Source organism: Anolis sagrei, chromosome 3 (genome assembly GCF_037176765.1).
Source record: "Anolis sagrei isolate rAnoSag1 chromosome 3, rAnoSag1.mat, whole genome shotgun sequence".
NCBI classification, from domain to species: Eukaryota; Metazoa; Chordata; class Lepidosauria; order Squamata; family Dactyloidae; genus Anolis; species Anolis sagrei.
Genome location: NC_090023.1, coordinates 268,592,205 through 268,611,500, shown reverse-complemented (window position 1 = coordinate 268,611,500; position 19,296 = coordinate 268,592,205). Strand labels below are relative to the sequence as shown.

At 43.4% G+C, this 19,296-nt stretch overlaps 1 protein-coding gene across 1 annotated transcript in view; it reads right to left on the bottom strand.

Moving 5' to 3' along the window:
- Positions 1–19,296, bottom strand: part of SLC51A (solute carrier family 51 member A) — a 39,166-nt gene that overhangs the window by 16,660 nt on the left and 3,210 nt on the right. The window contains exons 2-4 of the mRNA XM_060767279.2: positions 5,738–5,832; positions 1,167–1,321; positions 969–1,042 (exon numbers count right to left, since the gene is read on the bottom strand). Coding sequence (XP_060623262.2) covers positions 969–1,042; positions 1,167–1,321; positions 5,738–5,832 — 324 coding nt within the window. The remainder of the gene's footprint in view (positions 1–968; positions 1,043–1,166; positions 1,322–5,737; positions 5,833–19,296) is intronic.

Sequence of the window (19,296 nt, the reverse complement as noted above, 5' to 3'; positions counted from 1 at the left end):
TCCGCCCTGAGTCCCCTTCGGGGTGAGAAGGGTGGAATATAAATAAAGTATTATTATTATTACTTTGGGAGCCATTGCTGTCCAAGACTGTTGCCATCATGCCATCGTGGAGGAGCCGCAAGATGTTCACAAATTTGTCAGGGCACCTTATTTTTTACAGAATGGTCCAGAGAGTGCTGTGAATCATTGTGTTGAATGCCTTTGCAAAGTCAGTGACTTCCATGTACATTCATAGAATCATAGAATCAAAGAGTTGGAAGAGACCTCGTGGGCCATCCAGTCCAACCCCATTCTGCCAAGAAGCAGGAATATTGCATTCAAATCACCCCTGACAGATGGCCATCCAGCCTCTGTTTAAAAGCTTCCAAAGAAGGAGCCTCCACCACACTCCGGGGCAGAGAGTTCCACTGCTGAACGGCTCTCACAGTCAGGAAGTTCTTCCTCGTGTTCAGGTGGAATCTCCTCTCTTGTAGTTTGAAGCCATTGTTCCACGTCCTAGTCTCCAAGGAAGCAGAAAACAAGCTTGCTCCCTCCTCCCTGTGGCTTCTTCTCACATATTTATACATGGCTATCATATCTCATCTCAGCCTTCTCTTCTTCAAGCTAAACATGCCCAGCTCCTTAAGCCGCTCCTCATAGGGCTTGTTCTCCAGATCCTTGATCATTTGAGTCGCCCTCCTCTGGACACATTCCAGCTTGTCAATATCTCTCTTGAATTGTGGTGCCCAGAATTGGACACAATTCTGAAAACATATTGGCCAGACAGCCCAGAAACCACACAACAAACCAGTGATTCCAGCCACGCAAGCCTTCAACATCAATGGTATTCATTAAACATGAACAGTCAAAATCTTTAAAGATGCAATAAAAGTGCAATTACAACCACAACATCCCCTGACTTGGTCTTAAAAACCTCCGATATGGCCCTACTTGAAGGAGCCTAAAGGTCACCCCAAGAAGGGACTCACGAGGTTATGGCCATCTCCACCACCGGCATGGACCTCGGGATCCAGAGTCCGAAAAGGCAAAAGATGGAAACGACCTGCGAAAGAGAGTAGACACCAGACTCAGACTAGGACCAATTGATGGGAGAAGGACCAGAGATGGGAAGCCACGTCAAGAAGCCCCTTTTCTGTGTCTCTTCCAGGGAGAGGTCAGTCACTTACGGTTGGCCCCGAGCTGCTCCAGATGAGGGTTTTCATCTTGACAAAACATCGGACCTTCTTAGAAAGGTACAAGGCGTCTTCGGTGAAGATGATGACAGACAGGAGGGTGAGGAAGGTCAGCATGCCAGTCACGCAGAGCTCCACCATGTTCTGCTCTGTAAGGAAGAAAGAGTGGGAATTATAATAGCACCATGAGATTGGAAAAGATGGTCCTGAACAATATGCAGCCTGAAGAAAAGCTGGCATAAAGCAATATGGAGCCACTCTCCATCCCACTTGCAGGTCAATCACAGATATAGTGATGGGGAGATATTGGAAATATATTGATACATATATTATATGTACTTTAGAAGCACTGAAATTTAGAAAAATCAGATTCTCTCTGTGTTAGAAAACCAAGCTGACAGGCCAGAAAGAATGCTGAAGGAGATCTGTGTTGAAAGGGGGAAGAGAAGAGGAGCATGTTATCTGTTCTGGTACGGCTTCCTTTCCTTTCTTTGAGTGTTTGCATGTATTCCAATGTTCCATGCACTTCGCAATAGGGTGGCTTCCCTTGGTTTGCAATTATGGGGCCAATGACCCATCAATCATCGTTGGGTTTTGGTTCCGCCCCTTTCCCCAGGGCTCTGGGAGAGAAAAGAAAGACTTCAGGCAGTCTTACAGTTTTGGAAGCCCAGTTACAGGACATGAGCTTTTCCCACCTGTAGAGAAGCTTCGTTTCTCACAACATCCGGGGGAAACAGCCCTAAAGCTTCTAAGGAAAACAGTTTGACAGCACCACCCTTGTTGGGGTTAAAGAAACAGCTCCACATCATTCGTGGAAAAATTCCAAAAGGACTCCAGCTGAAAAATCTACAAAGTCTTGGCTGGTAGGTCTACTCAGGTAACCAGAAGCAATTGGAACCGGGAGTAGGGCCCACACCAGCAGAGCCTAGAAAACAGATTGGCCAGGGAGTGGTTAAAAGGGTTTTCCTCTTAAAGAAAAGAAACAGTTCACGAAGCCAGTTGCCTGTCCTTTGTGGGCAAGATGAGAAGCATTTGTTTGACTTGTTGAAGATCTAAAAAGTATTGATTGTTTGTTGAAGACCTAAGCAATAATAAATAACTTTGTTAAACTTTTTAAGCTTCTAAAGACTTTTGTATAGGAAAATCCTTAGAGCCTCTCAGCTGAGGCACCCAGATTTCCCGCTGGGCACAAAGAGCACGTCCTGTTCAAACGCCAATTGCTATAGGCCCAGCGCGCGACAGCACATTATCTATACATAGACTGGTACAGCATAGCCCAGGCTATACCTTCTTCTAAAAAGTAAAGAATCTCTTCCTCCCTTTTGACAGGTCAAAGTAGGCCCCTTGATGGATTGGTGTAAGCTGTAAGTGTTGCAATCCAGAGCAGGGAACGAGGCCCTAAGATAACTATCCACCACACTTGGCAGTGAAAAACAATCCTTTTTTATTGAAGAAAAATGGTTACAAAATAAAGGAAAAATGCAAGTCAAAAGCCACAGCAAAATCAGCAAACATGAATTTAAATGGACAAAGCAAAACCAAAAGCCTCACTGGGAAATACTGGAATCTGTTAGCAATCCACTAACCGTACTTGATATCCTAGAAATCTTCCCAAACTATGGCCAGGGAACCGGGAGAACTGCCAAGGTCTTCATCAATTCTGAAACGATGCCTGAACTGAGACAATCAGCTCGGCGTATTGCAATTAAAACTCAAGAATGGGTTCCGTGAACCGCCCTTCTGTTTTGAAGCCAAGGTTTAATTCTTGAATTCGGGAGGATCGACGCAAACTGAGTGATTTACTTCTGTCTTCCCAAATTTGACCCCTTCTGTTGTCATTACAGTTAACAGGTGCAGAAGGGAGGGAAAGTTCAAGGTCTCCCTCTGAAACATTCTCAGGAACACTGGTACTTTCATTTTCCAAATCTATAGAAGTTCCTTCCTCACTAATTTCAGGAACATTGGCATTTTCCAAACCTACAGCAGTTTCTTCCTCACTAATTTCAGGAGCATTGGCATCAAGAGGTACATTTCCACTAGCATCAGTAAATATACTTTCATTAGCATCAGGAGGAACAAACAGAGAATCAGGTTCAAGTTCAAACTCAGGCTGAACCCCAACAGTAAACTGTTTTAGAAAAAAATATAGAGACATGCCTCTTTCATGTTGGAAGATAGAAATTGATATTTCTATGATACCTAAAGTGACCTAGTGATGATGTTATGTATGTAGAAGCATGTTTCTTTGTTTGCCTGCATTTGAAGAGGTATAAAAGGCAAAGTCAACACCTTTATCCTCACTCTTGTTTGCTTTTGGATGAGAGTCCACACCAAATTCCCAGCTGGAAATAAAGCCGTACCTTTCAGGCTCCAAAAGGATCGCTCTTGGTATTATCTCTCCTAGCTGCTGCTACAATAGGATGCAAGCATTTGCCTTGAAAACAGTCCACGCAAAAGGGATTTAGGAGTCTGAGGATGTATTTACATTGCCATATAACGGAATTCAAAGTAAATAATCTGGATTTTGCATGGCAGTGTAGATTGGGCCTTGTAGTGGACCACAAGCTGAACAGAGTCCAACAATGGGATGTGGCACCTCAAAAAGCAGTTCTAGGATGCATTCTTTGGATCAGGTTTGGGCAAACTTTGGCCCTCCGGGTGTTTTGGACTTCAACTCCCACAATTCCTAACAGCCGGTAGGCTGTTAGGAATTGTGGGAGTTGAAGTCCAAAACACCTGGAGGGCCAAAGTTTGTCCATGCCTGCTTTAGATAGTTCCCACCTTGTGATTGATTTCTAGACTTTGGTTGCATAACAAAAGGCATGTTTTAATTCTGCTGCATGACATTTTGTGTTGCTCGGCAGATTTGCACACCTGAATGCAAACTCACAAATACCCAAATGAAAAGGATCCTACCACACCTTTCAGCAGGTGTACATTCAGATGTGCAACATGGCGCCTCAATACAAAGACTTTGTAGCACAATCAAAATGCAACTTTATTTATTTATTTAGAACTTTTATATACCGGTCTTCTCACCTCTGCAGAGGGACTCAGACCAGTTCACAACAACAGTATCACAGACAATCATTTAAACATCACATCCCGTAATACACTAAAACATTAAAATACTAAAATACAATCAGATAATTACATAGGCCAAGTCGTCAAAATGAAATAGTAGTTCATCACCATCCGTTCGTATAGTCACGAGTTATTGACTCACTCGTCAAATGCCAGTTTCCAGAGCCAGGTTTTCACCTGTCTTCTAAAGGTCAAGAGAGAAGGGGCAGTTCTAATCTTCAGTGGGAGAGAGTTCCAGAGCCGAGGGGCCACCACTGAGAAGGCCCTGTCCCTCGTCCCCACCAGACGCGATTGCAAGGATGGTGGGACCGAGAGCAGGGCCCCTCCAGAAGATCTTAACAATCTTGATGGTTCATAGGGGAGAATCCGTTCAGACAGGTAAACTGGGCCAGAGTCATTTAGGGATTTATAGGTTAACACCAGCACTTTGAATTGTGCTCGGAAGCTAATTGGCAGCCAGTGGAGCTGGTGCAACAAAGGAGTAGTCTGGCTGCCGCTCGTTGGACTAATTGGAGCTTCCGGGCAGTCTTCAGAGGCAACCCCACATAGAGAGCATTGCAGTAGTCTAACGGGATGTAACCAGAGCGTGGACCACCGTGGCCAAGTCAGACTTCCCAAGGTACGGGCGCAGCTGGCGCACAAGTTTTAATTGTGCAAAAGCTCCCCTGACCACCGCCGAGACCTGGGGTTCCAGGCTTCAGCGATGAGTCCAGGATCACTCCCAAGCTGCGAACTTGCGCTTTCAGGGGGAGTGTGACCCCGTCAAACTTTACCTTGGCTACACCGCAAAGGTCAGGAAACCAAGCCTTTGGTGGAATGACTTAGGAAACTAGAAGGATTTAGCTTGAATAAGGGGTGCATCTGCACTGTGGAGTTAAGGCAGTTTGGTACCACTTTTATTGCAACTGTCTCATTGTTATAGAACCATGGGAATTGTAGTTTTACATGGTCTTGAGCCTTCTCTGAGCATCAGACAAAAAAAATATCCAAGGACTTTTTTTAGGATTACTTATGCTTTGAGCTGCCTTGAATTCTACAGTGGGAGAAAGGCAGACTATTAAATAAGCAAGTATTTCCTATTTGGAGAATTCTGCACATACAGAACAAGAAAGCAAAGGCAACATTTTCTCCTTTTGCTTTTGGGAAGAACCCTTTTCAGGTGCATCTACACTGAATAATTGCACATTTGTCAACACTTCAACTGCCGCGGCTCAGTGCTATGGAAGCCTGGGAGACAGATGGAAGAAGCAAGAGAAGAAGACAATGCCTGGATCCCTCATCTAATTCTAGTTGGTATCCTAGTTGGCCTTTCATCCCCACAGATTCTGCATCCATGCATTCGACTATCTCTGGCTTTGAAGGTGGGTCAAACCAGGACATGTAGTTCCATGATGGAGCAATGTCAAGGTCTCAGCCTTCATGTTTGCATTTGCAAGTTATGCAACTGCATGAGAGCAGAGCCCACGTCCAGAAGCGCTTACGTTGCAGCCATTGCAGAGCCCTAGGCGGATGGGAAAAGCAGGCAGCCGGGATGCTGAAATTTTCAATTAAGACATGGACCAGTCCAGGGTCGAACCTGCAGAAGAGACAAAATGGGGATCCAGTGAGACATGAGACACTTCTATACCGTCCTGACCACACCAAACCTTGACTCATTTCGCAAGCTAAACTGGGGTGCATCTATGTTGTGGAATGAATGCAATCTGTCACCACTTTTAACTGTCTTGGCTGTGGAGTCATGGGAGATGTAGTTTAACAAGTCCTTCAGCCTTCACTTCCAAAGAGACAGCATTTCCAGGTGAGATCTGACCAAAGCAGAATGCAGTGGGACTTCAACCCCATCTACACTGCATTGAACTGAATTACAAGTATACGAGACTACACTGCCACACAATGCAACTCCTATGCCTCATTGCTATGGAGTCATGGGTGTTGTAGTTTTACAAGGTCTTTAGCCTCTTCCACCAAAGAATCTTGGAAGCTCACCAAACTATAGCTTCTAGGATTCCATTGCAGTGCAGTTAAACTGCTTTATATAGGTGCTCTTACTGCCTATTACAGGGGAAACCAGCTGATCCCCAACCCATCTAAAACACAGACATGTGCCTTCCACCTGAAGAACAGGCAAGCATCCCGAGCTCTGAGGATTACCTGGGAAGGAATCCCACTGGAGCATTGCAGCGCACCCAAATACCTGGGAGTCACTCTGGACCGTGCTCTTACCTACAAGAAGCACTGCCTGAACATCAAGAAAAAAGTGGGTGCTAGAAACAATATCATACGAAAGCTGACTGGCACAACCTGGGGATCACAACCAGATACAGTGAAGACATCTGCCCTTGCGCTGTGCTACTCTGCTGCTGAGTACGCATGTCCAGTGTGGAACACATCTCACCACACTAAAACAGTGGATGTGGCTCTTAATGAGACATGCCGCATTATCACGGGGTGTCTGCACCCTACACCACTGGCGAAATGACACTGTTTAGCCGGTATCGCACCACCTGACATCCGCCGGGAAGTAGCAGCCAATAGTGAAAGGACCAAGGCAGAGACATCTCCAGCTCATCCCGTTTGGGTACCAGCCAGCACGTCAACGACTTAAATCAAGAAATAGTTTTCTTAGATCTACAGAGACACTCGCTGGAACACCTCAGCAAGCGAGAGTCCAAATGTGGCAGGCTCAAACCCAGCACCTCAATCCGTGGGTGATACCAAATGAGAGACTCCCCCCGGGCACACAGAAGACTGGGCGACTTGGAAGGCGCTGAACAGACTGCGCTCTGGCACCACGAGATGCAGAGCCAATCTTAAGAAATGGGGCCACAGGGTGGAATCCACGACATGCGAATGCGGAGAAGAGCAAACCACTGACCACCTGCTGCGATGCACCCTGAGCCCTGCCACATGCACGATGGAGGACCTTCTTGCGGCAACACCAGAGGCACTCCAAGTGGCCAGATACTGGTCAAAGGACATTTAATCAACTACCAAACTTGCAAACTTTGTGTTTTGTCTGTTTGTTTGTTTTGTTCTGTTAGAAATGTAATACAATGTTCTGGTTGCGGATGACACGATAAATAAATAAGCAGTGTAGATGGGACCTAAGACTTTGCTTGATTTGGACACTGTACTCCCGTCGATGCAGCCGAGAATCGCGTTGGCTTTTCTGGCTGCTGCATCACACTGTTTGCTCACAGTCATCTTTTGGTCTGGTGTGACTCCTAGATGATCCCTTTCCCATAATGGAAATAACATAGCAGTGCCCCAAAAGACAGTGGAAGCAAACAGTGTTTCTTCTTCTTAATCTTCTTAATCTGTAGTGTTCATTTGTGGGATTAACAGAACTCAAAAACCACTGAACAAATTGACACCAAATTTGGACACAAGACACCTAACAACACAAGACAACCCAATGTATGTCCTTCACTCAAAAAAAAATTTTTTTTGTCATTTGGGAGTTGTAGTTGCTGGGATATATAGTTCACCTACAATCAAAGAACATTCTGAACACCACCAATGATGGAATTGAACCAATCTTGGCACACAGGACTCCAATGACCAACAGAAAAAACTGGAAGGGTTTGATGGGCAGTGTCCTTTGGTTTTGGAGTTGTAGTTCACCTCCATCCAAAGATGACTGTGGACTCAAACAATGATGGACCTGGACCAAACTCTACAAGAATACTCAATATGCCCAAATGTGAACACTGGTGGAGTGTGGGGAAAATAGAATCTTGACATTTGGGAGTTGTAGCTGCTGGGATTTATAGTTCACCTATAATCACAGAGCATTCTGAACACCACTAACAATAGAAATGGGCCAAACCTCCCACACAGAACCCCCATGTGGGCCACAGCAACGTGTGGCAGGGGATGGCTAGTCTATATAAATAAAAATGTAAGTTTCTTTTGTGGGATTAACATAATTCAAAAACCACTTGACGAATTGACACCAAATTTGGAGACAATACAAGTGTGAGGCCAATGAGTGACCATCATTCATAGAAACACTGAAAAACACAGCAGAAGGAAATTAAAAAGCAAAAAAACAAAAAAAAAACATTACAATGCATGTGCAAAACCACATATACATATGCAAACACATATAACACACACACACATATATATATACACGCAAAACACATATACACAGACTGGGCCACAGCAACACGTGGTAGGGGACGGCTAGTCTATATAAATAAAAATGTAATGTTTGTTTATGGGATTAACATAACTCAAAAACTACTGGACGAATTGCAGCCAAATTTGGACACAAGACACCTACTAATCTAAGGAGTGACCACCACTCAAACATTGATTTTGTCATTTGGACACTATAGTTGCTGGGATATATAGTTCACCTACAATCAAAGAGCATTCTGAACCCCACCAACGATGGAATTGAACCAAACTTGGTACACAGAATTCCCATGACCAACAGAAAACACCATTGGTGTTCCATTGGTCGGGGAGCCCCCATAGAAGTTGTGGTGGGGATGGGGAGATACGGGAAAAGGAGACCTCGAATTCGGCCTAGGGATCGTACAACAACATTAGTAACTCCAACTCGGTCTCCTGATATGGTGAATTGGTGTAACCAGGTCGGCGGTCCCCCCGGATTGAAGGTGGTGCTGTTGAATGCCAGATCTGTCAATGGCAAAACAGCTTTCATCCAGGATTTAATCCTGGATGAACGGGCAGATCTGGCATGCATCACGGAGACCTGGCTGGACGAAGCTGGAGGTGTGAATTTGACCCAGCTTTGCCCGCCAGGTTTCTCCGTGCAGCACCAACCAAGATCCGGGGGGCGGGGAGGCGGGGTTGCAGTGATCTATAGAGACTCCATTCTTCTGACCAGGGTCCCCATCCCGCAGTCAACAAATTTTGAATGCGTCCACCTGAGGGTGGGTGACCGGGACAGATTAGGGATTCTGTTAGTGTACCGTCCACCTCGCTGCACTACAGACTCCCTGACTGAGCTAGCGGGGGTGATCTCGGACCTGGCATTGGAGTCCCAGCGGCTGCTTGTGCTGGGGGACTTCAATGTCCACGCCGAGACCACCCTATCAGGAGCGGCTCAGGACTTCATGTCTACCATGGCAACCATGGGGCTGTCCCAACAGGTATCTGGCCCCACCCACAGTGCTGGACATACATTGGACTTGGTTTTCTGCCAGGGATGGGAGGAAGGTGGCGGTGTTGAGGAGTTATCCATCTCTCCGTTGCCATGGACCGACCACCACCTGGTCAGCTTTAGATTAACTGCACCCCCTAACCTCTGCAGAGGTGGAGGACCCATTAAGTTGGTCCGCCCCAGGAGGCTTATGGATCCGGATGGATTCCTGACGGCTCTTGGGGAATTTCCCGCCGCCTCGGTTGGTGATCCTGTTGATGCCCTGGTCGCTCTCTGGAATGGGGAGATGACTAGGGCAATAAACACGATCGCTCCAGAACGTCCCCTCTCAAGTAGCCGAGCTAAACCAGCTCCTTGGTTCACTGAGGAGCTGGCAGCGTTGAAGCGAAAGAAGAGGGAACTAGAGAGCGTGTGGCGTTCGAATCCGAGCGAGCCAAATCGAACACGGTTTATGTCCTTCTTAAGGGCATATGCCGCGGCAATAAAAGCCGCAAAGAAGACCTTCTTTGCGGCCACTATTGCGTCTGCAAAGAACCGTCCGGCCGAACTGTTCCGAGTTGTCAGAGGCCTGTTAAAACCCACCATTCAGGATGGGTGCCCTGATGACTCGGCAGCTCGCTGTGAAGCCTTTGCTCAGTTCTTTGCAGACAAAGTCGCTTTGATCCGCTCTGGTCTGGACACCATATTAACGGCAGTCTCTGAGGATGTAACACGAGCATCTGCTTGTCCGGTTTTGATGGATTCATTTCAATTGGTTCAATCCGAGGATGTGGACAAGGTGCTTGGAGGAATGAGAGCTACCACATGCATCCTAGACCCCTGCCCATCCTGGCTTCTGAAGGAGGCCAGAGGGGGATTGGCCGAGTGGGTGAAGGTGGTGGTTAATGCCTCCCTCCGGGAAGGCATCTTTCCAGCCAGCTTAAAGCAAGCTGTAATAAAACCGCTGTTGAAGAAACCATCACTGGACCCCACTCAATTCGTCAACTTCCGGCCTGTTTCCAATCTCCCCTTTTTGGGCAAAGTCCTGGAACGTGTGGTGGCCTCACAACTCCAGGCATTCTTGGTAGACACGGATTATCTGGATCCGGCACAGTCTGGCTTCAGGCCGGGGCATGGTACTGAGACAGCCTTGGTCGCCTTAGTGGATGATCTGCGCCGGGAGCTCGACAGGGGGAGTGTGTCCCTGTTGGTGCTTCTGGACCTCTCAGCGGCCTTCGATACTGTCGACCACGGTATCCTTCTGAGACGCCTCGCGGGAATGGGTCTTGGAGGAACTGCTTTACAGTGGCTCCGCTCATTCCTCGAGGGTCGGTCTCAGAAGGTGTTACTGGGAGACTCCTGTTCAACCCCACAACCTTTGTCTTGTGGGGTTCCTCAGGGCTCAATATTGTCTCCCATGTTGTTTAACATCTACATGAAGCCGCTGGGTGAGATCATCCGGAGTTTCGGAGTGCGATGTCATCTGTACGCGGATGATGTCCAACTCTGTCACTCCTTTCCACCTGCTACTAAGGAGGCTGTCGAGGTCCTGAACCGGTGCTTGGCCGCTGTGACGGTCTGGATGGGGGCGAACAAATTGAAATTGAATCCAGACAAGACAGAGGTACTCCTGGTCAGTCGCAAGGCCGAACAGGGTATAGGGTTACAGCCTGTGTTGGATGGGGTCGCACTCCCCCTGAAGACGCAGGTTCGCAGTTTGGGTGTGATCCTGGACTCATCGCTGAGCCTGGAGCCCCAGGTTTCGGCGGTGACCAGGGGAGCATTCGCACAGTTAAAACTCGTGCGCCAACTGCGCCCGTACCTTGGGAAGTCTGACTTGGCCACGGTAGTCCACGCTCTAGTTACATCCCGTTTGGACTACTGCAACGCTCTCTACGTGGGGTTGCCTTTGAAGACGGCCCGGAAGCTCCAACTAGTCCAACGTTCGGCAGCAATGATACTAACGGGAGCGGAGCGCAGGGAGCATACAACTCCTCTGCTGCACCAGCTCCACTGGCTGCCGATCTGCTACCGGGCTCAATTCAAAGTGCTGGCGTTGGCCTTTAAAGCCCTAAACGGTTCTGGCCCAACTTACCTATCCGAACGTATCTTGGCCTATCAGCCTGCCAGGACCCTAAGATCTTCTGGGGAGGCCCTGCTCTCTATCCCGCCTGCTTCACAGGTGCGGCTGGCGGGTACGAGAGACAGGGCCTTTTCTGTGGTGGCCCCGCGGCTATGGAACGCCCTGCCCTTGGAGGTAAGATCAGCCCCTTCATTGATGATATTCCGAAGAAGATTGAAGACCTGGATGTTTAAGCAGGCATTTGGTTAACCCAATGCAACGAATGGTAACTGACTAAAGGACTGGCAACATGGATGACGAACTGGATCACGTTTTTAGTTAAGAGTCGAACTGGATTGGTATTGATGTATGAATTGTGTTTTTATGTTTTTTATGTTTTTTATGCTTTTAACTGTATACTGTTGATTGTTATATTATGTTGTAAACCGCGTTGAGTCGCCGGCTAGGCTGAGAAACGGCGGTATATAAATATAGCAAATAAATAAATAAATAAATAGAAGGGTTTGGTGGGCATTGATCTTGAGTTTGGGAGTTGTAGTTCACCTACCTCCAGAGAGCACCATGGACTCAAACAATGATGGATCTGGACCAAACTTAGCACAAATATTCCACATGCCCAAATATGAACATAGATGGAGTTTGGGGGAAATAGACCTTGACATTTGGGAGTTTTAGTTACTGGGATTTACAATTCACCTACAATCAAAGCACATTCTGAACTCCACCAATGACAGAAGTGGCCCAAACTTCCCACACAGGACCCCCATGACCAACAGAAAATACTTAAGGCCATCCATTCCAACTCCCTTCAGAAGGACAAGAAAACGTAATCAACGCCCTCCTGACAAAGAGCCATTCAGCCATATAGATATAGATAGATATATATGATTCACACACAGAGAGATATAGTATCATAGATTTGAAAGGGACCCTTAAAGAAGGACAATGATATGTTGCATGTTCCAGAGTAGGCAAACCAGACACTCTCCACATCAACACTGACAAAGAAACAGCAAGAAATACTGTTTGCCCACAAGCAGAAAGACATTACATATATTAGAAACCAACACTTTCTCATTACTTTATTTTCCAGATCAACAGACTGGGCCACAGCAACGCCTGGCAGGGGACGGCTAGCAATAATAATAAATAATAATTAAACTTTATTTATATACTGCCCTATCTCCCCTAGGGGACTCAGAGCAGTTTCCACATATAATAATACAAAATAATGCAAAATAATACAAAAACATACAATATAAAACAAAAACATAGGCATAAACTGTTAACACAACATATACATTAAAATCCATTTAAAACCAGACTTCCGGTGGACATGGCGACGGGATAGCCTCGTCGAGAGGGAGCTCCCGACGAGGACCTGTGTTGTGGTGGCTGGGTTGAGCTGAATGCTCCCCCCTTTGCCGGATTGAGTTTGCAAAGGTGTCGCGAATCCCAGAGTGGGCTTGAGACCCCAGAGATCTCTCCCCCCTCAAGGAGGAGGGGTCGGGAGGGTTCGAGCAGCACAGGGGAAAGCGAGCCACCCCACAAGGATCGAGCCGCAAGGCTTGTTTAACTGCCGCCAATCCATTCACAAATTGAAGAAGAAAGAAGAATTAAGAAGCCCCAGTCTGGGGAGAGACACAAGAAAGACCCCATCTTCAGGTAACGGGAACTTGTTCCCAAATTTTAAAGAAGAAAAAGCCAAGCTAGAAATAGCTGGGGAGAATATGGAAAGATAAAGAATCAAAGAAGAAGTCGTAGAAATTAACAAAGAAGCGATTGTATTAATTGGCTTTCCGATAGATAAATTAAGGAATTAAAGGAGTAGAGTGACTGAATTAAGACCTACTTAAGATTAAATACGATATTTTGGCAATTGGGACAATTTGAATGATTTTCTAAATTAGCAAATAGTGAACGTGGCCGCTCTGTTTAACCTAAATTAAACCTAAATTAAATTTAAAGTATAAGAAGACGGGATATTTCCCCCACCACCCCCCCCCCCCCCGCTGGGGAAGCAAAGGGAAAAAGCGATAGTGTGCCCGACCTTGACGCCATAATTGTTGTGTCTAGCTCCAACCTTCTTCATAAACAAGCAGGCTGAGTGGAGGAGAAGGAAGTGACGAAACGGAAGGTTGATTGCAGGGACGAACGAGAAACCGGAAGAAACAAAGAAAGGAAGGAAGGGCGGAAGTGACGGGGCGGAAGGAGGGAAGACGCCATTTTGGAAACCATAGAGAAAGTCCGATACAGAAACAAAGAAAGGAAGGAAGGGCGGAAGTGACGGAAGTGACGGGGCGGAAGGAGGGAAGACGCCATTTTGGAAACCATAGAGAAAGTCCGATACAGAGCGGCCAGAAATAAAATTGAGAATAAATCTGTAATAAAAGGATTATTCTGAAACAAAATTTTGATAAATTTGGAAGAGAAGAGGAGTAGAGGACAGGAGGAGACAGAACAAGGACGAGAAGCAGACGAAACGAGGACGAGAAGTAGACGACGACGGCGGTGACGAGGAAGAGAAGTAGACGAAGGGCGAAGGGCATCAAAGACTAGGACGAGAAGCAGACGAAACCTGATTAATCGAGGACGAGAAGTAGACGAGTACAAAGGATAAAGTAGAGGGGAGAAGCAGAAGAAGAAAGTAGATTCTCTCCTTTTTTTTAGGGAGAAGGGATCCAAGATGACAACTCAAGGAAAACCAGAGTCCCGGAGGGGATCTTTGGACATAAACCCAAAAATGGACAATCTTCTAAAAGAAATAAAAAAGATATCAGAAAAACAAGATGCATTGAAGGTGGAATTGAAGGAGGAGGTCAAGACTAAGCATGAGGAATACTATAAGAAACAAGAGGGAATTATTACGAAGATGACAGAGGAATTTAAGGCAATGAAAACCGAAATAAAAGAAGAATTTGGCCAGATCAAAAAAGATATATCACAATTACAGGGGGAAGTGAAGGAATTAAAAGTTTCTAAAGAGAAAATTGAGGGAACTCAATCAGAAATGGCGCAGAAGATAAAAGGACTGGATAAACAAAGAGAGAAAATGGAATTAGAACAAGAGAGACTGCTGCAAATGCAAATGGACTTCCAATTAAGATTCAGAAATATAGGGGAGGAAGAGAAAGAAGATATAAGACAAATGGTAATTAAAATGCTGGCAAGTTGCTTGGAGTGTGAGGTAGATGAATTGGAACAAGAGGTGGATCAAATTTACAGGATTTCATCATTCTATTCCAGGAGAAATAAGACAGATAGGGATGTGATTGTGAAGTTTACAAGAAAGAAGGTACGGGATGACATTTTGTATAATAGTAATAGAAACCCAATCCTTTATAAAGGAAAGAAAGTTGTGGTCTTGAAGGAATTTCCGCAGATGACTTTAGCAAGAAGAAGAAAATATTTTTTCCTAACAGAGGAGTTGAAAAAGAGGGAGATAAGATTCAGGTGGGAAAGAAGAGAAGGAATAATGGTGACTTACAATGAAGAAAGACTCTGGTTGACATCTGAACATAAGGCAAAGGTATTTTATGATAAACTTATGAGTCAAAAGGAGGGAGAAGAAGAGATGGGAGAAGGGGGGGAAGAAGAAGAAGAAGAAGAAGAAGAGACAGAAGGAGCTGAAGAAAGAAGATTATCCACCCCCAGAAAAGGAATTAAAGCTAAAAAAGCAAGATATAAATCACCAAAGGATTATAGCTACTTCTCGAAAGATCCAAAACCACAGAGAATGACACCACGAAAAAAAGAAGGAAAAGAAGGACAGAGTATGGAACAACCAACAACTGGAATAGCGGAAACGGCTTTAGGCGACATAGGACTGGGATTAGATCAGAACGAATAACAAGATGGAGCGACAAATAAAATGTTTTTCTAACAATATTAATGGATTGAATTCCCCCCAAAAACGTAAGAAAGTCTGGAATAGTTTGAAGAAATCTAGTTATGACGTAATAGCCCTCCAGGAGACACACATCTGTGATAAACATACAGCACACCTCCCGAACAAAAAATTAGGAAAAGAATATCATTCGTCATACGAGAAAAAGAAGAGAGGAGTAGTTACATATGTAAAGGAAACAATAGAATCAGAACTGGCTTTTAGAGACTTAGAAGGAAGATGTGTTGCAGTAAAGATGATAATTGGAGATTCTAAAATTTTGATTTGTAACATCTACGCGCCTAACGGTTCAAAGACAAAATTTGTTGAATTTTTAAATGTTAAATTGAAAGAAGTGGAATTTGATGAATTGATTCTGGTAGGAGATTTTAATGGGGTAATGGATTCCCAAATGGACAAAAGTTTGAAGACTAGAAAGTCTAAGGAAGGCAAACTTCCACAAAAATTTACAGACCTTCAGAAAGAATTTGATTTAGAAGATATATGGAGAAACAGAAATAAAGAAAAAAAAGACTATACCTTCTTCTCGAATAGACATCAATCTTGGTCGAGGATAGACATGGCTTGGATAACTAGGAATCTCTCCGCAAAAGTCAAGGAGATCAATATACTACCACGAGATCTGTCAGACCACTGCCCTCTAGAAATTGTTATCAATCACAAAAACTGTTTCAGAAAATGGAGACTAAATGAGAACCTGATAAAAACAGAAGAAGATAAAGAATACTACAATAAAATAATCCAAGACTTTTTGCAAATAAACAAATTGGATGAAATGGAGCCACGAGTGGTGTGGGATGCATTTAAAGCTGTTTTGAGAGGACATTTTATACAACAAGGATCAAGGAAGAATAGAGAAAGGAATAAAAGAATAACTGAATTGGCAGCAGAAATAGCAGCCAAGGAAATGGAATTAAAACGAAAACCATCGAAGAAAATAGAGAGACAACTGTTGGCACTAAAACAAGAGAAAAACCATATGGAGTTAGAACTCCAGTCAAGACAAATGAAATTTTTAAAACAACAGACTTTTGAAAATGCGAATAAACCCGGTAAATGGTTAGCAAATCAAATCCGGAAAAAAAGACAAATAAATTATATATCTAAAATAACAACTGCAGATAAGGATTTGAGGACGGATAAAGAAATCATAGAGGAGTTCAGGAGATTTTATACTCAATTATATACAAAGGACAATATAATGAAAGAAGACATTATGGAGTACATAGGCCAAATGAAGCTAGATAAAATAACGGATGAAGATAGAGAAGCACTGAATAAAGAGATATCTGAGGAAGAAATTGAAAAAGCAATCAATAAAATGGATGCAGATAAGGCCCCTGGACCTGACGGGTTTACGGCGGGATTTTATAAATCCTTTAAACAACAGCTACTACCAACACTTAAAGTTATTGCAAATGAAGCGATGAAATATCAGAAGGTACCAGACTCTTGGAAGGAAGCGGAGATCACAGTGATACACAAAGAAGGCTCCCCAGAAACGGATATTAAAAATTATAGGCCAATTTCTCTCTTAAACACGGATTATAAAATATTTGCAAACATCATGGCCACAAGATTAAAATTATTTTTAAACAAATGGATTGGAGAAGAGCAAACAGGTTTTCTGCCAAATAGACACATGAAAGAAAACATACGCAACGTCCTAGATCTTTTGGAATATTATGAGATGAACCATCAAAAAGAATTCGCCATTTTATCAATAGATGCAGAGAAAGCTTTTGATAATTTGAATTGGGATTTCTTCAAAATACTAATACAAGAATTGGACATGGGGGAAAAATTTAATAATGCAATTAATGCGATCTACGAATTCCAAAAAGCCAAAGTGAAAATAAATGGCCAAATGACACAAGAATTTGAAATAGCAAAGGGTACCAGGCAAGGGTGCCCACTATCCCCATTGATTTTCATAATGGCAGTGGAGATCCTAATGAAGAAAATCAGAGAAGATGAAAAGATAAAAGGAGCGAAAATTGGAAAATTTGAATATAAGATACGAGCGTTTGCGGACGATTTATTAGGAACAATTGAGGACCCAGAGAAAAATTTACAAAATTGGATAACCAAAATAGAACAATTTGGAAAAGTGGCAGGTTTTAAAATGAATATGAAGAAAACAAAACTCTTATTTAAGAATGTGGAAAAGGAGAAACAAGTAAAGATACAACAACAAGTGGGGATAGAGAGTGTTAAGAAAATTAGATACCTCGGAGTCTGGATTACAGCGAGAAATGGTCAACTTCTGAAGAATAATTACGAAATAGTTTGGAAGAAAATTCAAAAAGATGTACAAAAATGGAATTCTTTAAACCTATCACTTCTTGGCCGGATATCTTTAATAAAGATGAATGTTTTACCAAAACTTATATTTCTATTTCAAAATATTCCGATAATAAGAAATCAAACCCTATTCAAAAAATGGAAGAAGGACTTATTGAAATTTGTCTGGAAAGGAAAAAGGCCAAGAATAAACTATATAAACCTGATAGATAAAAAATCTAGAGGAGGGTTGGGATTTCCTGATTTGAAGACTTATCATGAGGCATGTGCTCTGTCATGGATAAGAGACTGGATGACGTTAGACAAAGAAAAATGTTTAAATTTAGAAGGTCATGACCTGAGAGTAGGATGGCACGCATATGTTTGGTATAACAGAGAACTAAAAGAAAAAAACTTCGGTAATCATTTTGTGCGAGCCTCCCTACTGAGGACATGGCTGAGGTACAAAGCCCTCTTTTATAAAAACACACCACTATGGGTCTCAGCAATGGAGGCACATCAAAGAAGATTGTTAGGATGGAGGGTTTGGCCAAGATATAAGGACATCCTGGTAAAAGGGAAAATGGAGATTAAATCTTTTGAACAACTCAAGAACTCTTATGGCAATATAACTTGGTTACATTACTTACAAATTAAAGAATATTTCAAACAAGATCAAAAAATTGGTTTTGACTGGGAAGAAAACACATGGGATAAAGTATTAAAAATACAAAAGAAAATAGTGACAATACTCTATAATAAATTGGTCCAATGGCAAACGGAAACTGAACAGGTGAAAACATGTATGATTAAGTGGGCCGAAAACTTAAGACGACCCATTCAGTTTAGAGAATGGGAGCAAATATGGAACAAAAAGTTGAAATATACGTATGCCATGGACCTGAAAGAAAATTGGTATAAAATGTTTTATAGATGGTATTTGACACCGAATAAACTTAGCCATATGTATCAAAATGTCTCAGATAAATGTTGGAAATGTGGGGAACAAACAGGTACATTCTACCATATGTGGTGGACCTGTAAGGATACAACTAAGTTTTGGGCTTCTATCCATGAAGAAACACAAAAGATGTTGAAGAAGAGGTTCAAAAAGAAACCTGAATATTACTTATTGGGATTTACAGATTTGGATTTTAAACTGGATGAGAATGAAGACAAATTATTTACATACTACACTACAGCGGCAAGGACTGTTTTTGCCAAATACTGGAAGAATGATCAAACACCGACCATCGAAGAATGGTTGGAGAAAGTTAAAGAAATAAGAGACATGGACGAATTAACTTTTTTGATGAGAAGAAATACTGGAAAATCGCTAAAGAGAACAGACTGGACCCTTTTCTATGACTACGAAAAGAAACTTAAAGATAAAAGTATTAGAGGATAAGAATAGATAAGTAGGTTGGAGAAGTAGAGTGAGAAGATCCTGAGGTGGGAGTGGAAGTCATTTTAGATTAGTTTAGGTGTTTTTTTTTTCTGTTGTGTTTTTGTGCTACCCTTCCTTCTTTCCTATCCTCTTGTTATTGTTCCCCCTCTTTCCCTGTGTTGATTTATAAAATGTTTAATAAAAATTATTTGGAAAAAAAAAAAAAACCTTTTGTTTACTATTGTTTACAAAACTTTTTGTTTA